The sequence below is a fragment of the Tupaia chinensis genome, unplaced genomic scaffold, assembly GCF_000334495.1.
Source record: "Tupaia chinensis unplaced genomic scaffold, TupChi_1.0 Scaffold000157_1, whole genome shotgun sequence".
Lineage (NCBI taxonomy): Eukaryota > Metazoa > Chordata > Mammalia > Scandentia > Tupaiidae > Tupaia > Tupaia belangeri.
The window spans coordinates 873,967-894,617 of record NW_006159628.1 but is presented as its reverse complement, the minus strand read 5'-3'; the positions used below and the strand labels follow the sequence as shown (position 1 = coordinate 894,617).

The 20,651-nt window shown below is 34.1% G+C and overlaps 1 protein-coding gene across 1 annotated transcript in view; it reads right to left on the bottom strand.

Annotated features, from left to right (window-relative positions):
• TMPRSS15 (transmembrane serine protease 15) overlaps nt 1–18,960 on the bottom strand; it is a 127,709-nt gene extending 108,749 nt beyond the window's left edge. Inside the window, exons 1-4 of the mRNA XM_006145594.2 lie at nt 18,816–18,960; nt 14,939–15,069; nt 14,311–14,378; nt 2,872–3,023 (exon numbers count right to left, since the gene is read on the bottom strand). Of these exons, the coding sequence (XP_006145656.1) occupies nt 2,872–3,023; nt 14,311–14,378; nt 14,939–15,069; nt 18,816–18,960 (496 nt within the window). The remainder of the gene's footprint in view (nt 1–2,871; nt 3,024–14,310; nt 14,379–14,938; nt 15,070–18,815) is intronic.
• Nucleotides 18,961–20,651: the final 1,691 nt, after the last annotated feature.

The following is a 20,651-nucleotide window of genomic DNA, read 5'->3' as shown; positions in this document are numbered from 1 at the left end:
TCAATATAAATTCAAATGTAACTACTTAAGACTGACCTAAAGTCAAACAATTTTTAGTTATTTGAGAATAGGAAACTTCTTTGCTTAACTTGTACAATCCCTATGATAGGCATTAAGGAGGATAAGAAGACTAAATCCCATTATTTTTTCTTTCTAAAGCAGTTATAAAAAATATTCCATAAAATATAATACATTAAAAATCATAATTTGGAAATCATAGACTTTTATTCTTTCTATCATTTAAATAGGGATGATAGTACTTGCTGGTGGTCAAAGCTGTTTGAGACAAATTAAGTTCAAGACTCTTTTTCTTTTTTGGAGGGGGGGAGAAATTTTTGCTGGAGGGCATGTGCACTCTCTGGAGAGACAGAGAGACAGAAAGCAAGAAATCCCCTCTACGAGGGATGACCACACCACAATCCTTTTCCTCTATTTTCCTCTCAGGAATTTGGGGACTCATACACATGCTCCAGTGTGAATTTCAAGCCACCAGATCTGGGACTCAAACTGTGGTAGTCCAGAGACAACCACTACGCATCTGCTAGTCCCAAAGATTTCTATACTCTTACTTAGTGGAAGTAGAGTCTAACTCCAGGGATGTCTGCCTTTAGAGATCAACTTCTTTTTTTTTTTTAAATAATATTTATTTATTTATTTATTTGTCCATTCCAATTTGACCAGAGAGGGACAGAAGGAGAAGAGAAATAGGGAAAGTGAGAAAGGAAGCCACCAGACCCAGGACTTGTACCACAGTCAGCCAAGTGGGAGTCCAGTGCCCTTAGCCATCACGCCACCCACCTAGAGATCAATTTAATTTCATTTCACTAGATTGGAGAATAGATACCACCTTAAAGATACTCTCATTTATATTGATAGAGCAAACCTAGTATTTTTAGTCAAAACTATAGTTTTTCAATCTCAAAATTATAATGGAGAGAAACTGTACTAGTCCTGATAGAATGTGATTAGTAATGTTTTTTTTTTTTTGGAGAGATTTTCGCTATAGGGCACAAGCGCTCGCCAGACAGACAGAGAGAGACATAGAGACAGAAAGCAAGAAATCACCCCCCAGGGGGCATGGTCACGCCGCAATCCCTTCTCCTCCATTCTCCTCTCGGGATCTTGGGCACGCACGCACACGTGCCCGGCGTGAGTTTTAAGCCACCGGGTCTGGTACGCGAACCATGGTCGACAACGTGGGAATCCAGCAACATAGCCATTACGCTAACTGCTGGTTCCCGTAATGTTTTGTATTAGAGGAGAATGTGTACCAATATATAAATGTTGCTTTCATGGATGCTGAGGAAGAAAAATACTTGAAGTCACAATATATTTGGTATCAGATAGTTTTAGCATCTCAGTCCTGGAGCAATTAAATTGAGGAGCATTATTCTATGTTAAGTACTATGGACCAAATTTTATATTTTTCAGTAAGGCAGCCAATTATTCTCTTTCTTCAATCCCCAGACACTTGCATGTAGTAGAATTATAACAAGATTCCATTTTACATGAGAGAGAGAAAGCCGATGACAGTGAAGCTTTCATTTTTCTGCAGTCATTGCCTACACAGTAGTAACAAAGGACTAGAGTGCGCTGTAGTCTAGAAAGCCTTCGAGCAGTTGAGAAACTGCCCAAAACAGCCCCTTCAGGCACTCTGTAGCAGCCAAGAAATAAATCTGTATAATGCGACCTCAGTTCCTCTTTCTTTCTTCTAGCGTTCCAAATGGGTTAGTAAAACTTTACGGTAATTGGCAACAAAGGCAGTTATACCATAGAACATAATCCTCATGGACTTTGTACCCTTTATCATACAAAATTCTCTTTGGCAGAATTTATAATAGTACTAATGCCAGGTATATGATGCATGTGTTTGTTGATTTTTCTCAAACTCTGTCTTCTAGGAATATAAAAATGAGAATAAACTTAACATCCCTGAAAGGCATATTCATAATAAATTACTGCTTAGGAACTGTGGTTTAAGTTTAATTGCCTCGTTCCCCTCTATAAATCTATGGTATCTTGCCATATGAGTGGAATAAATGGAAAGGATGACTGAGCCTCATGTAGTACACAGATTTAGCAAAATAGGAAACACAATATTTCCTTTACTTACCTTATAATAATTTTTTGAGGATTGATTTAGGCCATTCAATACAGTCTCCAATAACAAAATGTTTAGAAGTTTTTTAGTTAAATAAATGATTAGATTGAAGTATTACCAGTCATCTTGTTTTAACCTCAGTGTTTGAAAGTACTTTCAAAATAATATCCAACTGGTTTTCCTTTTTTTTCTAGGTTGAATAACTTAATCATGAATAAACATAATGCCTTGTTATTTTTGAGGTCTCATTTCTTTTCCCTTTTGTTTATTATTATTCTAAAAGTTATAATTTAAAAATAAAGCTTTAATTAAACAGTAAATAACTGAAATGTATCAAACTCACTGACTGCTTTCTGTTATTCTTCTTTCAGTTTCTCAATTAGAGGCTGGACCTTTCCACTTGACTTTGTAATCTAATAATATCTATGACTCAGTCAGAAACTGAGGAGTGTTCCTATCTGAAAGAGCATCCCTGACAAGTCAGGCTGTGCTTGACCAATGAAAAGAATGTGACCAGACCCATAAATGGTTTACAGACACTAATATTTCCAGAATCTTTTTTTATGGTTAGTATTTTATAAACTCTTCTCACTGACTTATTTTTTTAATGTGCTTTCTCTGTGTTTCACTGTTTAATGTAAATATGTCACCTCAGGCAATAAGACATGTTCCTAAAGTCAAGGATGATCTCAGTTCTTCTCTGGTATAGTGTTAGAATTTTAATTTCATAGCTTAATGATTCAAAGAAATCAAATAAAGTTCACAGATACCTGTGATATCAATGCTGTTCAAATCAATATGGAAAGTGACCAGTTGGCTGGATTTATTTGCTTCAATGCCTTGAATCAGTTCTTCTTTTACATTTTCATCTGACACCCACTGGGCAAAATAAAGGTCAAATATGACTATAATGCTGCCATTTCTGCAAAGCAAAAGGTGATATAAAAGGAAAAAGTCAGCCATCTTCAAGTGATAAGTGCTATACAATGTCTGAAATTTTCTAGTCACCATTTGTTATTCCTCCGTACAGTAGACACCTGCGTAAAGTAGATTATGTCAATTATTTCCTTATTTCATAGATGGAAGAAAAAGCAATCGAAAATTACATGTTTTTCCAAGAACACACACTATAAACTATTGGAATCCAGCACTGGAATCTGGGTTTTCTGTTTCCCTGATCCCTGGACTAAGGATAAAGTGAGAGTGAACAATATCCATTATTTTTTTATCCTTGATTCTATATCTTCACCTTATTCTTGTTTGCACACTAAATAATTTTAAAGTTGATTAAGCACATGTGTATCTTTATGTAATTTCTGCAGGTTTAACTTTAATAACATTTTTTTTATTTGAGCTAGAGAATAGAAGTGGTTAGATATTTTTGACAAAGAAAGTACAAATCTGAAATTTTCCTTCACTGAGTTGAAGCTAACTGGATTAGTTCATCCTCAGGCATAAAAGATTTTTGTATAAAAGCTGTGTTCTTTTAGTTCTGAATTATATATTGAATTTAATAATTTATACTTTGCATAAACAATAATAACATATCCTACATTTATATATATATATATATATATTTAAAAAATGTATTTCCTTTAGTGTAAATGTTGAGGTAAGATATATATGTAGAAGAAATAAAAAAAAAACATAATAAGTATTTATATTTCACCTCATAAGAAAGCAGAAGTTCTTTTCTTTTTTTTTTTTTTTTTCATAGTTTATTTCACAAGAGTGAGAAAAAGAAAGATAGACAAGCATCTTCAAAGGTTTTCATGCCACAATCCTTGGGCTTCACCAAACTTTTCAGCCAGCCAGGCCCATGGGCACTGTGTTTGTTCCCTCTGTGTGTAGGTGTACTCAAAAATGGAACCCTGATCTTCCATATGGCTTTAAGCATTGTGAAGTGTTGTGTTTCTTCCATGGCTGGGCCTGAAGCTATTATTTTAGTACCTTAGTGATGACCTCTATCACTGCCGTGAGGTTGAATTTTCTTACTAAGTTAAATGAAAATTCTTCCTGTAGGAAAAAAAAAGGGGGGATGGGTGGGTGATGTAACAATGGGCATTCTCACTTCAAAGTACTTGTTCCAGTAGAAGACCTAGGTACTTTTTTTTTCAGTAAGTGAATAAATACTTACATTGTACAGGAAGCTTGTGTATAATAGATCAAATTGTTTCTTGTCTCATCTTTTCCTTAAGGATATTGATAACCTTTAGAGTTGCTGAATTAACAAGAATTTTTTCTTTCCTAACTTTGGGGCACATCTGTTCTCAAAGGGCAAAATGAATATCATATCACCACAAAGGGAACATAGCACGTTATTAAAAGAATCAACAGCTAAACGCTCTCTCAGTCAAAGCACTTCCCACAGATCAGAATAATAGAAAGTGTTCCCAAAGGAGAGTAAGCCATTTGCTTATCCTGAAGAGTAGTTTTTCTTTCACACACATAATCAACAAGTTAGCATGTGGCATGAGTAGAAATTAAACATTTATCAAAAAAAAAGGAATGGGTTAATTCTTAAATTTAGCATTCTAAGTGCTATAATTTGTATACACACATATGTAGTATGAATTTAAGTAAAATCAATAGCAAAATAATAGATATTTTTAAAGGCTTTTAAGATATAATTTTCTTTTTGAAAAGTTTATTTATTTCTCCCATGAACAAGAGAGACAGAAAGAGAGAGATATAAAGACAGAACTTCTAACAGAATCTTTATGCTCTGATCCACCCCCAACTGCAGCTAGCCCTGGATAATGGGGATTCACGTTCAGGGCATATTCAGGGAGCTCATCAGATGAGAACTTGGAACCTTCCCATGTGGGTCAGCCTAGCAGAGTGTCCCCTTTTTACCTCTGTGCCACCATTAGGTCTTTATTTCTTATAGAAGGTATATATATTGTTAGACATGTGAGAACTCAGCTATTTCTGTTCCTAACTTAATCATTTGGGTTTTAAAATTAAAATTATTTATAAAGCTAATTATGAATCAGTCAGTTTTTTCCTGAGTGGACTGTCTGTTTATATTTGGTTATTTGAAGTTATCATAAACATCTCTTTGTCACTTTTGAATTTCCTTTCCCGTCCTCTTCTCAGTCTCCCAAAAGTACTGCCTTTTAATTTATCTTATAGACAATATCATGAAATGTCTTTGCATTGCACTTTTCAAAACTTCAGTTTTGATTAAAAGTAGTTTTGCTACCACTAGGGGACATCTTTATACTGATGAAGTCCCTTACTTAAGAATCATTATCAAATATTTTTCAAGGTTTGGGCATGATGCTGGCTTCCTATGTGAAAAAGTAATTCCTCATTTCAGATAATTTACAGTTTCAAATATAGTGATTTAACCATCTGGAGAAATTAAACATTGACTTATTAAATATAAAATAAAATGCTGTGATTTAAATAGCCATGCATATGTGTGTGTTTATGATACATTATTGCATAGAAAAATATAGAAAACATGTCAGTACTTTTCCGACAACTACAACTTTTCTGATATATATATGTGTATATAGTGTGTGCGTGTGAGTATAAAATGCTTATGTTCAGTAAACTTTTCCAGCCTAGTAAAAATAAATTTAAACAACATTTTATAGACATGAACACAGAGAGCCCTATTAGCCAAATTATTATAAACTCTACAGTAGATACTGTGTTTTATATGGGTTTAATGGTCAAAGCCTGATTAAGAAGTATGTGCCTAGCCTACTTCTTTTTAAGAAAGGGTCAACTGTTCAGAAACAAATCTGAATTTATGCTTTAATATAGATTTCCAGCCTTAATTCTTTACAAAATTGGAAAAGAGAAATTTGTTGCACTCACTCAAAGTAAACAAATAGCTTAAAGTGGAGTAAATTAATAAACAATAAAAAATCCATATACATAATTTATGCTCACAAAATAAATATTGAATAAATGATAAACTTTTTATATTATTATTCTTTTATTAGTCTCATTATTATTATTTTTAAACATTCAATCACTATACATCATTTGGCTTATAAAGAGAATTTACCCAACATGAAATACTTCTCAGACCAGTCCAGTTGAGAATACAATACATGTTATCATCAGTAGGTAATAAACCATTTCTATGTCCCACATATGTCATGAGTCTCTATTTGTTCTCATGCTATCATTCTCTATATTCTTCCCTACTCCCCCTAACCCATTCCACACTGTCTTCAGCATTTGTAACTATTTTCGCTGCTTTTATGCCCTCCAATATTTAGAAGTCTATCAGAGAGTGTAGATAGTTGGTATATATTAAGTAGTTATATACAATATCTTTCTTTCATAGTCTGGCTTGCTTCACTCAGCAATAAATCTTCCATATTCAGCCACTTCTTATCAAGTGCCAGGGTCATGTTGTCCTTTATGGATGAATAGTATTCCATAGAGCATGTGTGCCACACTTTTCCAATTCATTCATCTGTTTATAAACATTTGGGTTGATTCCATGTCTTAAAATAGCATTTTTAAAAGGTCAAAAAATTTGACCTTTCCTGAGGGTTTACCTCTTTCTACTCTTGCTATTAAGTCAATGACAGAGGCTATCAGAAATAATAAGCTCTGAAGCAAGGGTTAAAACCTCTGTAATGTAGGTAGAAATGAAGATAATAAACATGTGTAGGGCCACCTATTGAGATAAAAGTGTCAGGAAAATGCAATGGAATTTAAAAATGTAAATATAAATAGATAAACTATAAGGAAGGATGAGAGTGAGGAAGAACAAGGAAGGAAGTAAAGAAAAAAGGAAGACGGGAGGGAGGAGAAGAAAAATTCAAACTCTGTTTTATATAAAAAGATTAATTCTGTTTTCATTCCTTGCACTTTCAATTTATATCATTTGTTCTAACAGGAAATGATAAAATTTGGATATTCCTTCTGTGCATTACGTAGCTTCATTAGACACTCTGTCACTGTTTTGTTTTGTTTTGTTTTAACAATCTCGTTGTTTGGATTTGATCACTATTTACCGCTATTTGATCACTAAGAAGTAAGAATTCTTTTACTAACTGCAGAACTCTCACAAGGACCACGCACCACGTATCTCTGTTCCCAGGGCCTTTGGTTCAGTTGTTCCTGATTTTGAACTGAGAGTAGCCTTTCTATCAAGTCAGGCACATTTTGTTTCTCTGATAACCCTTCAATCCTCTTCAGCTGTCACTTAACACAGTTAGGTAGCAGACTCCTAGGCTTTCACTCAGTACTTTCCTGATGTCTCAATGTGTTCTTAGTGAACCTCTATACTGGCCAGGATATATCCCCCACATGCTACATGAATTCTTCTTTTTACCAGAAATGGCTTCCCTTGTCTTCTTTAAGTGGTCCTAACCCATACATCTCAGACTATGTTCCAGATTGCACCAAACCTCCTATGACTCACCTGCCAAGTCAAGGGGTACTTTCCTACGTTAATACACTTGTGCTTTCTGAGAATCATTTTCTTAATTAATTTTTAAATTAAAACTTTATTCTCACAGAATGTTAAAGCCACGGTAAGATCATACTTATTTCTCTATCTATAGCATTGGGATTAAAGGAAAATATTCTTACATCTAAAATAATATTCAATATATCAATAATAGATGTTAAATAAATTTTTCATTCATTTGCTAGGATTTTATAGAGCACATATGGTGAGGAGAGCATTGGTTAGTTTCTGCAAACACAGATATCAAAGGCATGTGCTTTGCCCTGAGGGAGCTTATAGTCTAGCAAGAAGACAGACAAAGAAATAATTCCATTACACTGTGAGAACTATACTTTATACATAAGTATAAAGTGCTAAGTGAACAAGAGGGAGAAGTACCTAATCTAGCCTAGAGTGCCAGTTAAGTAGTTAAGTGTCCTTGGGGAGGTGACTGTTTTTTTATGGATTGTAAGGTTGGAATGTAAAAATAAATTTGATACATAGTAAGGAAAGAAATGAGAGTCCAGGCAATGAGAAAGTATACAGAAGAGAGAAAGCAGTATGCTTCTAAGGTTAGAGTAGTGCAGAAGTTTGTGGGGAATGATGGAGAAGAAATCAAAAGGCTAGGTGAGTTTCTGATACAAACACAAAGGAACACTTGCATTTAGAATGACAAAACTAGGGGACCAGCAAATAGTGTAATGCTTATGTCACTTGAAACTCATACCAAGTGCATGTGTGTGCGTGCTCGAAACCCTGAGTGGAGGAGAAGGGATTTCCAGGTGCTTGTGCATGCATACCCGAAGAGAAGGGATTGTGGAGTGTCCATCCCACCTGGGGGATGATTTCTCGCTTTCAATCTCTGTCTCTATCTGTTTTTCTGGAGAGCGCACATGGGCTATAGCAAAAAACCTCTCAAAAAAAAAAAAAAAAGATAAAAGAAAAAAAAGAGAGAGGAAGATTTAAAGTGATGTAGCATTGTTCCAGAATCCTAACAGTCTTCAAAGGAAATTTATTCTTATCCAACAAAAGAAAGATTTGTACTACTTAAAATGTATTCTTTCATATAATTCATCTGACAAGAAAATAGAAATTCATTTTCAATATTCTATGAAACTTCTGTAAACTGCCTATCAAATAACCATTTTATTTACTGCTTTATAATGTCAATTACTAAAAAAAATGTTTCACTATTCTCATTCAAGTCTTAATTTTTTATTTTGTCTCTTAACTATCATAGTTGTAGTTATTCATTTTTTAGAGAAATAATGTATCTCTTTATGTATATCTCAGCCCTTCAAATACTTGTACACTGCTTCTAGTTTTGTCATTCTTTTTTTTTTAGAGAGAGAATTTTGTTATAGGGTGTGTACACTTGCCAAAGTGACAGAGAGAGAGACAGAGAAACAGAAAGAGAGAAATCATCCCCCAGGGGGGATGGCCATGGTGGAATCCCTTCTCCATTCTCCACTCAGGATCTTGTGCACACACGCATGCACACACACCTAGCGTGAGTTTAAGCCACTGGGTCTGGGACTCAACTACTGTCGACTACATGGGAGTTCAGCGACATAGCCATTACGCCAACTGCTGGTCCCCAAATCTTCCTCTTTTTTGCACTCTCATGAAAACTCTATATTGTAAACCTCTTGACCTGTACTTACCGCCTAGTAACTAGCTAGCTATCTTGACTCTGTAGTATCTCCCAAACAATATTTTACATTTCTCATGGCAGGGATTTTGGATCTTCACCTTCACAGGTTCCTCTTAGCCTAACTTATTAGTAATGACTATTATGTTGTCTATTCATCATTCTTTGTGTATGGGCAATTAAAAAAAGTTATAGCCTATCAAGAAAAAAATAAAGAGAGGTAAAAAGTGAGAGAGACAGAGAAAGAAAAGAAAGTTCTAAATATATCAACATAAGAGAAAATGTCTTAGTGATGGTGGTTAAATGAGCTCCTTAATAAGGTTCTCTCTTAATATCTATATTCTAAGAACCTAGCAATCAGCTAGTTCTGAGTAAGCACTATATATGTGTGTTGAATAAATAAATGAGAGAATGAATGGATGAGTGAATGAACATTTATTTAACACTATGTTGAGAAGACAGAAGCAATTGCTTTGATTTTCTAGAACTATTTTGCTTATATTTTTGAATAATCTTTTTTTTTTTAAGTTTACTTATTTCTTACATGAGAGAGACCAACATACAGGTACTTCCAAAAAAAGTCTTCATAAGATGATTCACCTCCTCAATCAGCCTAGATAACAAGCACATGCACCATTTTGGCCTGCTTAGGGATGTCCTAGGATGGGATTTCAGGACCTTTCCCACGTGGGTACAGTTGCACTACCGCTGCACCACCACTTGGCCCCTGAACTACCTGCCTTTACTCTCCTTTTTGTGACAGTTTTGCTTCCTACTTGTGCAAACTGAACAAGATTTGATTTTTTTTTTTTTTTTTTTTGGTCTACTTATATTATACTGCAAAATAGTTTTAACTTGGGGCGGGCAAGTGGCGTGGTGGTTAAAGGTACTGGACTCCCACATGGCCGACCATGGTTCAAGTCTCGGACCTGGTGACTGACTTTCTCACTCCCTCTCTCTCTCTGTCTCTCTCTGATCAAACTGAAAAATAATAATGATAATAATAATAAATAAAGTTAAATAAAATAATCCTTAAAAATAGTTTTAACTTGATATTCTATGTTTTCTTTCAAAGCATGCTGTAACCTTCACAGAATTTTAGAGCTATTTTCCCTGATTAGGCTGAAGATCAGTTTCAGGAGATATAAGAAATGTTGTTTTCTAGAGATTATGGAACTACATGATAACTTAGTTTCCATCACATCATATTTGAAGAGGTGAATTTTAAAAACTTCATATGAAACAAATGTGACAATAATGTGTTACTTGCTGGTGGTAAAAGAAAGACGAGATGATAATATTTTTAATTAAAAAAAACACAGACTTTAAATCTTTATCTATGGCATTCTCATACACAGATACACGTACCTGCACAGATTTTTTCATGTTTTGGTTATGTCTATGAGTATATAGACTGTTCAGAGTCACTGCAGGCTTTGTACCTCATCTTCACCTTCCCTGTCTCTAGCTTTTGCAAAAACTATAACGATATTATTATGAAAAAATATTCAATGTACCTCAATTCAAGTAGTATTATAATCTTTATGTTAGAAAAGTTCCTTCAAGATTTCTTAAGAGACCATTATAACTCAAATCTAGTGGTGTTTTTTTTTGTTTGTTTGTTTTTTGTTTTTTAGATTTTTAATGTAGGGATCATGTGCTTGCCAAAGAGAGACAGAGAGAGGTAAAGTGAGAAATGACCCCCCAGAGATATGGCCATGGTGGAGTCTCTTCTTCAGTTTCCTGGGATTTTAGGAAGGCATGTGCATGTGCTTGGCATGATTTTCAAGCCACTGGGTCCAGGGCTCAAACTGTGGTCATCCATTTGGGTGTCCAGGGCCATGTCACCCGCTAGCTACTTTTATTTATTTATTTTGTTGGTGTTTTTGCAATAGGGTGTGGATGCTCTCCAGAGAGAGACAGTGAGGGGGAAATGTGAAATCACCCTGGGAGAATGGCCACGCTTCAGTCCCTTCTCCTCCATTTTCTTCTTGGGATTTTGGTCACACACACACACATGCACCTGGTGTGATCCTCAAGTTTCCAGGTTTAAGATTCCAAACAAGGTCAGCCATGTGGAAGTCCAGTGCCTAACTACCTTGCCACCTGCCTGTCTCCAGTAATGGGTTTTTAACAAAGGCTACCTCTCAATCCATTTAACTTATTCCACTGTGATTGATCATTCTTCTGTATGCTAACTCCAACAATCACTGATGATATGGAGAAAAATCACACACATTTAGCCATTTAAAATGGGGGGGGAATTGAAAAAATAGTGGTTTTGTTTTGTTTTGTTTTGCTTTGTTTGCCTAGGATAAGGGTAAAAACTCCCAAGAATTTTTCCATGGAGTATTTACTCTATACAAGGTTAAAAATGAGAGCAGAGAACAAGGAAAAGTAAAGGTGAAAGAAAGAAAGTTACATGCAAAAAGGCCTTAGGCGGTTCAGGAAATGTACACAATCATTCATCCACAGGGAGACAGTAGTCACCAGGAGACACTAATTCGACAATGCTTGTATATGTGACTCTTTTGACCCAACTTTCATTGCTCATTTCTAGGTCTTGAGTAAGCTTATAAACAAAAAATAGTATAACATTTTATAAAAAAAAAAAAAGTATGATAGTTTTAGACAGGCAGACATTAGTATTAGAAGCATGACCCTGGAAAAATGACCTGGTCTCCCTGAACCACAGATTGATAATATATCATGGGTTGATTATTTAAAAACCCATCAACATCTAGTGAGGAGTAGATAAGAAATTAAAAAAATAAACAGTAGTAATAATACATAGAAGAATAAGTGAAGAAGTACTTGGTGATATTCTGGTTAATACTGACACTTCAGTTTGTAGTGATACTAAACTATTTAGCATACCAGCAATTGCATCAGCTCACATATATTTGCCACTTTCCTTTCAAAATTGAACTGAAAATGCTTAACTTTTTAAAAAAATCATAATTTTTCAAGAGAAAAATATATATGAGGTTTTTCAGGTTTTTTTTTTTTTTTAGTTTATTTAGTTTTTGTTATGAGAAAGACAGAGAAAGAGAGAGAAGCAGCCTGAGCAGGGTCTTCCACCCTAATCTTCCCCCAAGCCTTTCCAGCCAGCCAGGATCATGGACACATGCATGCATGCCTGGCATGTACAGGCCAACCTGAGAACTGAACTCTCATCTCCCATATGGCTTCAAGCATTGTAGAGCATTGCACTACTCCAACATCATTGAAGCTGGGGATTCAGTGGTTTTACAGTGCTTAATTATTCATCTAATTGGTTATTCACAGTGTAGACAAGAAAATTGTGATAATTTCTACTAGACTGCAAGCTCATAAAAACAAGGAAAATGTATCATTTTTAGGCACTGGCAGATAGTAAAACATGAATAAAAGTAAAACTAATGAATGTTCAATTATTATAAATAGCAGTGTCTGAAAACCCATCAAGAGGTGGTTGATTTCTGCTCTGAGCACAGTGTGCTTTCATTTGATACTGGGCTTGTGACATTCTCATTGTCCATATTCCCTTGACCATGATAACTACCTTTAATTGCAGGGCACTGGCACAATAAAAACGTATTTACCTTTATGATTAAGAATATGTGAAGATAGCTGTAACTCTCTTCCTAGTTGCCCTAGGTCTAGTTTACTTAGGTTTTTAATAGGAATATGTCAGGCTCCTCGATGATCATCTTGGCTGTCGTTGTGTAGTCTCTCTAATGACCCAGGTTCATTGCCATCCTTTTTATTTCTATGTTATGGAAGTTTCCTTTCCATTGCCTCTCGAATCCACTCATCTACTTAGGGTAAAAAGCAAATCCACTATCTCTATAACAAGCTGCAGTACTTTTTGGCCTCTGCTATAGTAACAACCTGATAAGGAAGGAGACATACTCTGAAATAGAAATTAAAACAAAATTCCATTCAAATGCATCCTCCAACACTTACTAGTGTGATTTACGGCAAGTTTCTTCATATCACAAAGCCTTGGCGTCCTACTTATAAAATGGAATAATTACATCTCCCTCACAGTTGTTTTGTGGCAAGTGGATTAGATAGTGTATTTTTCCTAAATCACAAAATGCTTGGCCAGAAATAGAAACTCATTCACTGAGTCTCCATTTGGCCAGCTTATGTAACAGATCTGCATTTTCCCTAGGTTTCTAGGATGTTGTCTTTTCTTCACAAGTTTTCTTATTCTGAATTATTTTGAAGTCTTCATTTGCTTTTCTCTCTTTTCTCTATTTAGATAAACCAAGTTTTTAGACTTTTATTCTTCTATTTTTAAAAAATGTTTAATGTGATACTCTTATTTTTTCTATTATAATTTTATGGAGTCTAAGCAGCTTTGCAATTTTCTTTCTTAATGTTCCTGTTGATTTGTGTCTCTATTCCAAAGGACTTCTGGTATTTCCTAGTTTAGAATACTCTAGATACATAGTACTGTGAGCAAAATAGTAGAATAAGAAGACCCCAACTCTTCCATAAACACAATAGCAACAATTTTGTAAGGATCAATTTCCTTTGTAAAAAAAAAACCAGAATTAGTTGTTATAGGGTAGATTTTATGTCAAATATTTTAATAATGATACTAATGTGTGTGTGTGTGTGTGTGTGTGTGTTTATTCTAAATTCAAGTATCCATAGAGGGATAGAGAAATTACACTGTTATTCTAAGATTAATTTGTTGAGCACTTACTTTGCTCCAGTGTTAGTCTATTGCCCTCTTAGTGCAACAGTCAACAAGTCCCCTCTCTTGTGATTTGTAACAGAAATAAAGCTAGGTTACACCATATTAATTGATAATAAACAAATAGCAAATAACACACTTATATCTGCATCTGTGTACATTCAACTGCAGACCCCTCCACATGTCTCTACAAGATGTACTCTTAGAAGAAAGAACCATAAAATATAAAACCAATTATCAGAAATTATTACTATCATTATTTACCTCTAAAATGAAAATGTATGCTATGTCACTTTTCTAAATATTCACAAAATTTTGAGCATTTTAAGTACTTCTCCTTTTCCTACATAGAGTGACAGTATTTTACAAACATTAGCAAAAAAAATCATTAATTTGTGATTTTTGTGTTATCTACTAGCAGAAAATATTTGATCTGTACTTACTGAAATCTTAAAACTCTTGAGTTTCTGTATTCATTCTTCAGGTTACTTGATTGAAATATTTCATCTAACTAAACAAGAAAAAAAAAGGTTGAAAAGTATATTAAATTTAATATTTTAACTTTTGTTCAAAAAGTTATACAGGTCAACTCTGTGGTCTAGCACTTAAAGGAGCCAGATCCTCCATGATCTACTGCAGTTTGATTACTGGCCCTGGTGGCTTGAAAAACAGGGGATATATGTGTATATAAATGCCTCAAATCCTAATGGATTGTAGAAATAGAGGAGAAGAGATTGAGGCATGACCATGTCCCATTGGGGGTGCTTTCTCCCTTTCCCTCTCCACCTCTCTGTCTCTTGTCTCTCTGGACAGTACAATGAATGCACACTTTGGCAATTACAAAAACAAAAACAAAAAATTTATACGAAGTAAGTAAGCTTTTGTTCTAGTTAGAACTGGAACAATTTTTTCCATGGTGATGCTGCTCATACAGTTAAGTAACTTGGGTACATTATATTTACTTACTAATCTTTTCACAGTGAGAAATTGGGATTTATGCATCCTTTGGCAAGGACTTAGTGAAACTTTCTTATGGAATTTAAAATCAGCTGAAGGGAGATAGGATCCTACCATTTGCTGAAGGTCGAAAGCAAGAACTTTGAAATCCACCGAGAGTTTGTCTTCCAAATTAGGATTATATGTAGCTCCAGATGTTATTTTAAATGTTCCTCTGACTTCATGACTTTTTCCAGATACTGGGTCTATGTAAACAATTAAGAAATAAAACAGTGGAAATGTAAATATAAATAGGAGAGAATCAGTACATTTTTGAATAAAGCACAGAAATAAAGTTCTTTCTTGATGTGTTGACCCTGCAGTTCTTGCTTTTTCTTTGCAGTCTTCATGTTTCAAAATCAGCTAATTTTTTAAGAAGTTGTCTGATTGTACTGAAAGATTCAAAAATAATTTTTTCCATTCTATTAATTTTTTTTCTTTTTTTGAAGTCTGACTCATACTCTAAATTTCCAAATTTTTTATTAATATTATTACTATTATTATTAAGATTCCTTGGAAGATTTAGGAACTGGTCAGTTTTCACCAATTATCCCGAGTCAAGGAAACATGGTGAGAAGGGAACCATTAAAAGTTCTGTAGTTGCTTTCTGTTACTTCTTGAACACTGAGCATCCAGACATACTGCTGGTTTCCCACATGTGGATTGCTGTGAGGATTTCAGTGTTTGTGTTACTTTGAATCAAAGGTTTGAAGCTAGTTCTTTCATTCTAATTATTATAAAATTGCATATATGACCTTTTGCTATTAAATGCTGGCTGTCCTTATTTTAAAAAGTATTAAGAACATTATGGAATATATTTTATAGCAATAGGAAAATTACATAAGTGAATGGCTAACAAATGAAATATAAAAATGGGTAATAAAATGTGCCATAAAGTCCTGGATAATCAATCCCTTTATCAGAATATTTTCTTTTGTATATAGTTATATTTAAAGCAAATCAATAACTGAAACTCACACAATGATAAAATTATTAATAAAAAATAATAATGATGATCCATAGTGACCTATTGTGAGATGCTACTTCTTTTATAAGATGGGGAAATTGGGACTTAAAAGGACTATGAGCATTTCTCAAGGTACTAAAAGTCTTAAATGACAGATCTGGAATTTGGATATTTATGTGACTGATTTTTTTGGGGGGAGAGAGTTTATTTTTATTTATTTATTTATTTTCCTATAGGGTGCATGTGCTCGCCAGAAAGAGAGGCAGTGAGAAATCACCCTCCAGGGGGGTGGTCACGCCTCAATCCCTTCTCCATTCTCCTCTCGGGATCGTGGGTATGCACGCACACATGCCCGGCGTGAGTTTAAGCCACCAGGTCTGGGTCTCAAACCACAGTTGACTACATGGGAGTCCAGTGACATAGCCATTATGCGAACTGCTGGTCCCTATGTGACTGATTTTAAGACTCAGTAACTATCATACATTGACATCAAACATTCCGGTCTAGCAGAATATCAGAAATTATTTTTCAAGTGTGAGTCAGCAGATGGTACAGCAGTTATTTTGCTGGATGTGCACATGGCTGATCTTGCATTGAGTCCTGGACATGGTAGTTTCAAAATTGCGCCAGGCATGTGTCTGTGCGTGCCCAAAATTCTCGGAGGAGTAGGGACTGTGGCTTGGTCATCCCCTAGAAGAGTGAATTTTTAGCTTTCCTCTCATTATCTCTGTCTCTGTCTGGTGAATGCATGCATGCACTGTAAGGCAAAACATCTTAAAAAAAAAAAGAAATTATTTTTTAGACAATGACAATCAGCAAAAACCTTAGAAGGGCCAGTCTCTGCTACTGTGTCTCTATGAGCTTTTGAAAATGGATCTAACCATTTCATGGAATAGGGCTTCCTGTACTATGATATTTTTAAAGATTCAAACAATAAACTGACATAATCTTAATAGTTGTTATATCATAGTTGATGTAACATTATTATGCTATTTTGCTTTTTAAAAATATTTAAAATTACACTGAGATTTGCAGGTTCAATGTAGGAGAGAAAGAAAAAGTAAAGAACTATCATAAATTAAAAGAAACACAATAATTAAATTCTACATAGGAATCTGCATTGGAATATGAATATGTAAAGGACATTAGAGAAAAAACTGGTGAAATTTGGATAACATCTGTAGTTCAGGTAATAGCATCATGTAAGTACTAATTTCTTGGTTGTAACAATTGTACCAAAAATATACAAGATAATAACCAGAGGAGGCTGGGATATGGAAGAACTCTATAATTTTTGCAACTTTCTTGTAAGTCTAAAATTATTTTAAATAAAAGAAGTAAAAAAATGTATATTACAAAAAAAAATGTATATTACAAGTTTTAAGTCATTTCCTCTAAAGTTCCAGTATATATTTACCTCTCACACCATTTTATATCTAGTTGTTTATCACTAAATTATATTTACAAATATTGATTTTCTATTTTGCTTTCAAAATAACTAACGTTTGTATCTCTAATGAGGACTGATGATTCTAATGGACTTCTAAATGATTACACATCCTTGAAGTTATTCACAGCATTTAAATAAAACTAAAGCAGCAACTTTTTCAAAACTTTAGACAAATCTCTCTGGTTTTTGTTTGCTGGCTTGTCTGTTTACATTAACATAAAATAATCACAGATGCTATTTCACATGAAAATGCATTTCATGTATGTGACTATAATATTGTAGTAAACCAAATATTATGGAGTAGTTATTCTACAAAAATATAAAATATGCTTATTGCAACCTAATTTAAGCTTATTTATTTATGGGTCAGCTGGTGGCTTGGTGGTTAAGGCAGCTGAATCCCACATGGTCAACTGTGTGGTTTGAGTCTCAGACCTGATAACTTGAAAAAATGTTGGGCACATGTGCTTGGGTGCCCAAAATCCTGAAAAGAGGATGGGAGAGTAAGAGATGCTTTTGCTCTCTCTGTCCAGTATGTGCATTTTCCCTGTGGCAAACTAAAAGAAAAACAAAAAACTTATGTATTTACTAGTAAAATATAGCTAACTTGAAGTTGATAATTTTCTAGTTAAAACTTAAATCACCTACATGTAGAAGGTCCTACTCTGTGAGTTTTCAGAAGTAATTAATAAGGCCAATGTGCAATTAATTTAAAGATTGTAAAAATTTTCTAAAATAAAGCCTATTAACACTTAGGTTATTTCTATGCTTCCAATGATCTTTTTAAATTTGCCTTATAAATAATAGACTATAAATAACACTTTGTAGACTTGTATTCTCTTGTTTGGAATTTCACTTCTGGTATCTACTAATGATACAAACTTAAGTAACAGACATCTTTGTTTCAGCTCTCTCACGTATAAAATTAAAATATCAATAATAATTCATAAGTTTACTGTAGGAAGATATTTGAAGGTCTCTGAGGAACTATTGATACAGACTAAGTCACCTCTAAGTTAGAGTTACTGTTTCTTATTTTGTTTAGTTTATAACAAGTTACTCGTCAGTTTGAGATCTTTATATTTATATCCAAGTTTTTTATATTTTTGCAATTAAAATTGTTAGCCTAGTAAGAGAATAAAGATATCATTTGGTAGATATAAAACATACATTTTTGCTAACTTTGTGTATTTCTCTACTTATGTAATCAACAAAATTATATGTTTGTGAATAAATTCTATTTGAATTTTAAATTTTAAACCCATGGACTATGCTACTTCAACTATTTTGCTATATGTTACAACTGAGAACACTTCTTTAATTTCATAAAAATTCACATTTTTGAATTTTGAATTTAGTATTTAGTTTCAAATCACACACAAAGTTTTCAAAACACTGTTAAGTAAACTACAGAGAAGCACCTGAGTACAACGTAACTACGTTGTCATGAAGTCACATACAGTAATAGGATAATTGAGAGGAAAGCATGTGTGTTCATCCAAGAACACGCTCGGGAGCAACTCCGCGTCACTTACCACTTTCTGACCTTTCGATTGCCAGCCAGGACACTGCAATTAATCCAGCACAGAACACTACCAAGATGGCAAAAAGAGCAGCAAACAGGATTTCATAAGAGCTGAGAGACTGATGCCTTGAAGACACACTTCTTTTTGACCCCATTTTTGGTTTTCAAAGGTTTGCTAATTTAAGAACTGCATCAAGCAAAGAGCAAAATTTCTCAAATTTTGAAAGATTTATAACGCTGTGCAACAGCCTAAATCTGCACTGTACTAGTCAGTGGAAATGAGCTGTATGTCCCATTAGCAACACTATTCTACACATCAAGTAGCTTTTAAAGAATAGTTAATCTTTAAGAAGATATAAATGAGTAAAGATGCCTGGAGTCGTAAACGCTAATCACATGAACAGGACATTCATCCAGGCAAATTAAATTCATGTTGTAAACAAAAATGACACTTTATCATTTTGAAGACTATTAGGAAAAATGTGAAATTCATGAGGGACTAATTAGTCATTAGGCACAAGTACTTGATATTTGTAGAGAGAGGCCCTAACAGATCAACCTCTACCCTCTGACTCAGATTATTACTAAGGCATTTCTTCTATTATATGTGAGTATAGATATTCCAACAATAACTTTTGCATAGAGAGATTTATGAAGCCTAACAAATACATACATATATCTTTCTAATATACACACAATTAAAAATGTTGAAGCAATCAAAATTTTGGTGAATTGCATATGTCACCCACATGAAGTTATGCAATGAAAGACAGTATTGATTTAACTTAAAGCAAAGTCTATTTAAACAAGACACCATGTGACTACTCTTTATGGCCTTGTGTAGTTATCAATGAATGGGATTTGTTGCCATAAGAGAAATAAAATGTGTATTTCTATTTTAAGAATATATTCTGGGTGGGGAAGATATTGCTCACTTGTCCTGAACTTTATCTCTTAAACTTGCCAATAACAACAAGAGAATGAGATAATCATACTCATAATTGTGGACCTGATGAAATTTTTAAAGGAAAATCAAATCTGTTTTCTGTTAATTAATTTAGTATACCATTAAAATTTCTACATCTTGGATAATGAGTTCAGCATTTTAAAAACCAAAAGCAAATAAATAAAATCAAACCCATAAACTACTTTGTCTTTTGATCTGGTAAGAAAAGTTGGTCGAAGATAAGGAAGTCCTGAGACAGAAACTCTTTTTTTTTTTTCTCTAGGGCACGTGTGCTTGCTGTAAAGACAGAGAGAGACAGAGAGACACAGAGACAGAGAGAAAGAAAGCAAGAAATCACCTCCCAGGGGAACGGCCACGCTGCAATCCCCTCTCCTTCATTCTCCCCTCGGGATCTTGGGCACGCATGCACACATGCCTGGCGTGAGTCCAGGTCACCAGGTCTGGGACTCGAATCATGGTCGACCACGTGGGAGTTCAGCGACATAGCCATTATGCCATCTGCTGGTCCCTGAGACAGAAACTCTTAATACACTGAAATTGTGGCATATTTTGATTAACTACAGTGAAAAATAACCACTTTTCTTTTTCTTTACTCTTGAAAGAAGATAATTGCATGTTCCGCTCAAATATTTGCTGATTAAAAGTAGAATAGAAATAAAAATAAATAAATGAATGTCATGAAAAGTATTTATATATATTATTTGATTAAATTATCATGTATTTTTAATAATAAAAAATATACAAATGAGAGACACAGCCAATGCAGTTGAGAGAAGTTTATTTTATTTATATTTTAAGGTACGATAAGATTCAATTCTTTTTTTTTTTTTTATTTTTTTGCCATAGGGTGTGTGTGCTCTCCAGAGAGAGACAGGAAGG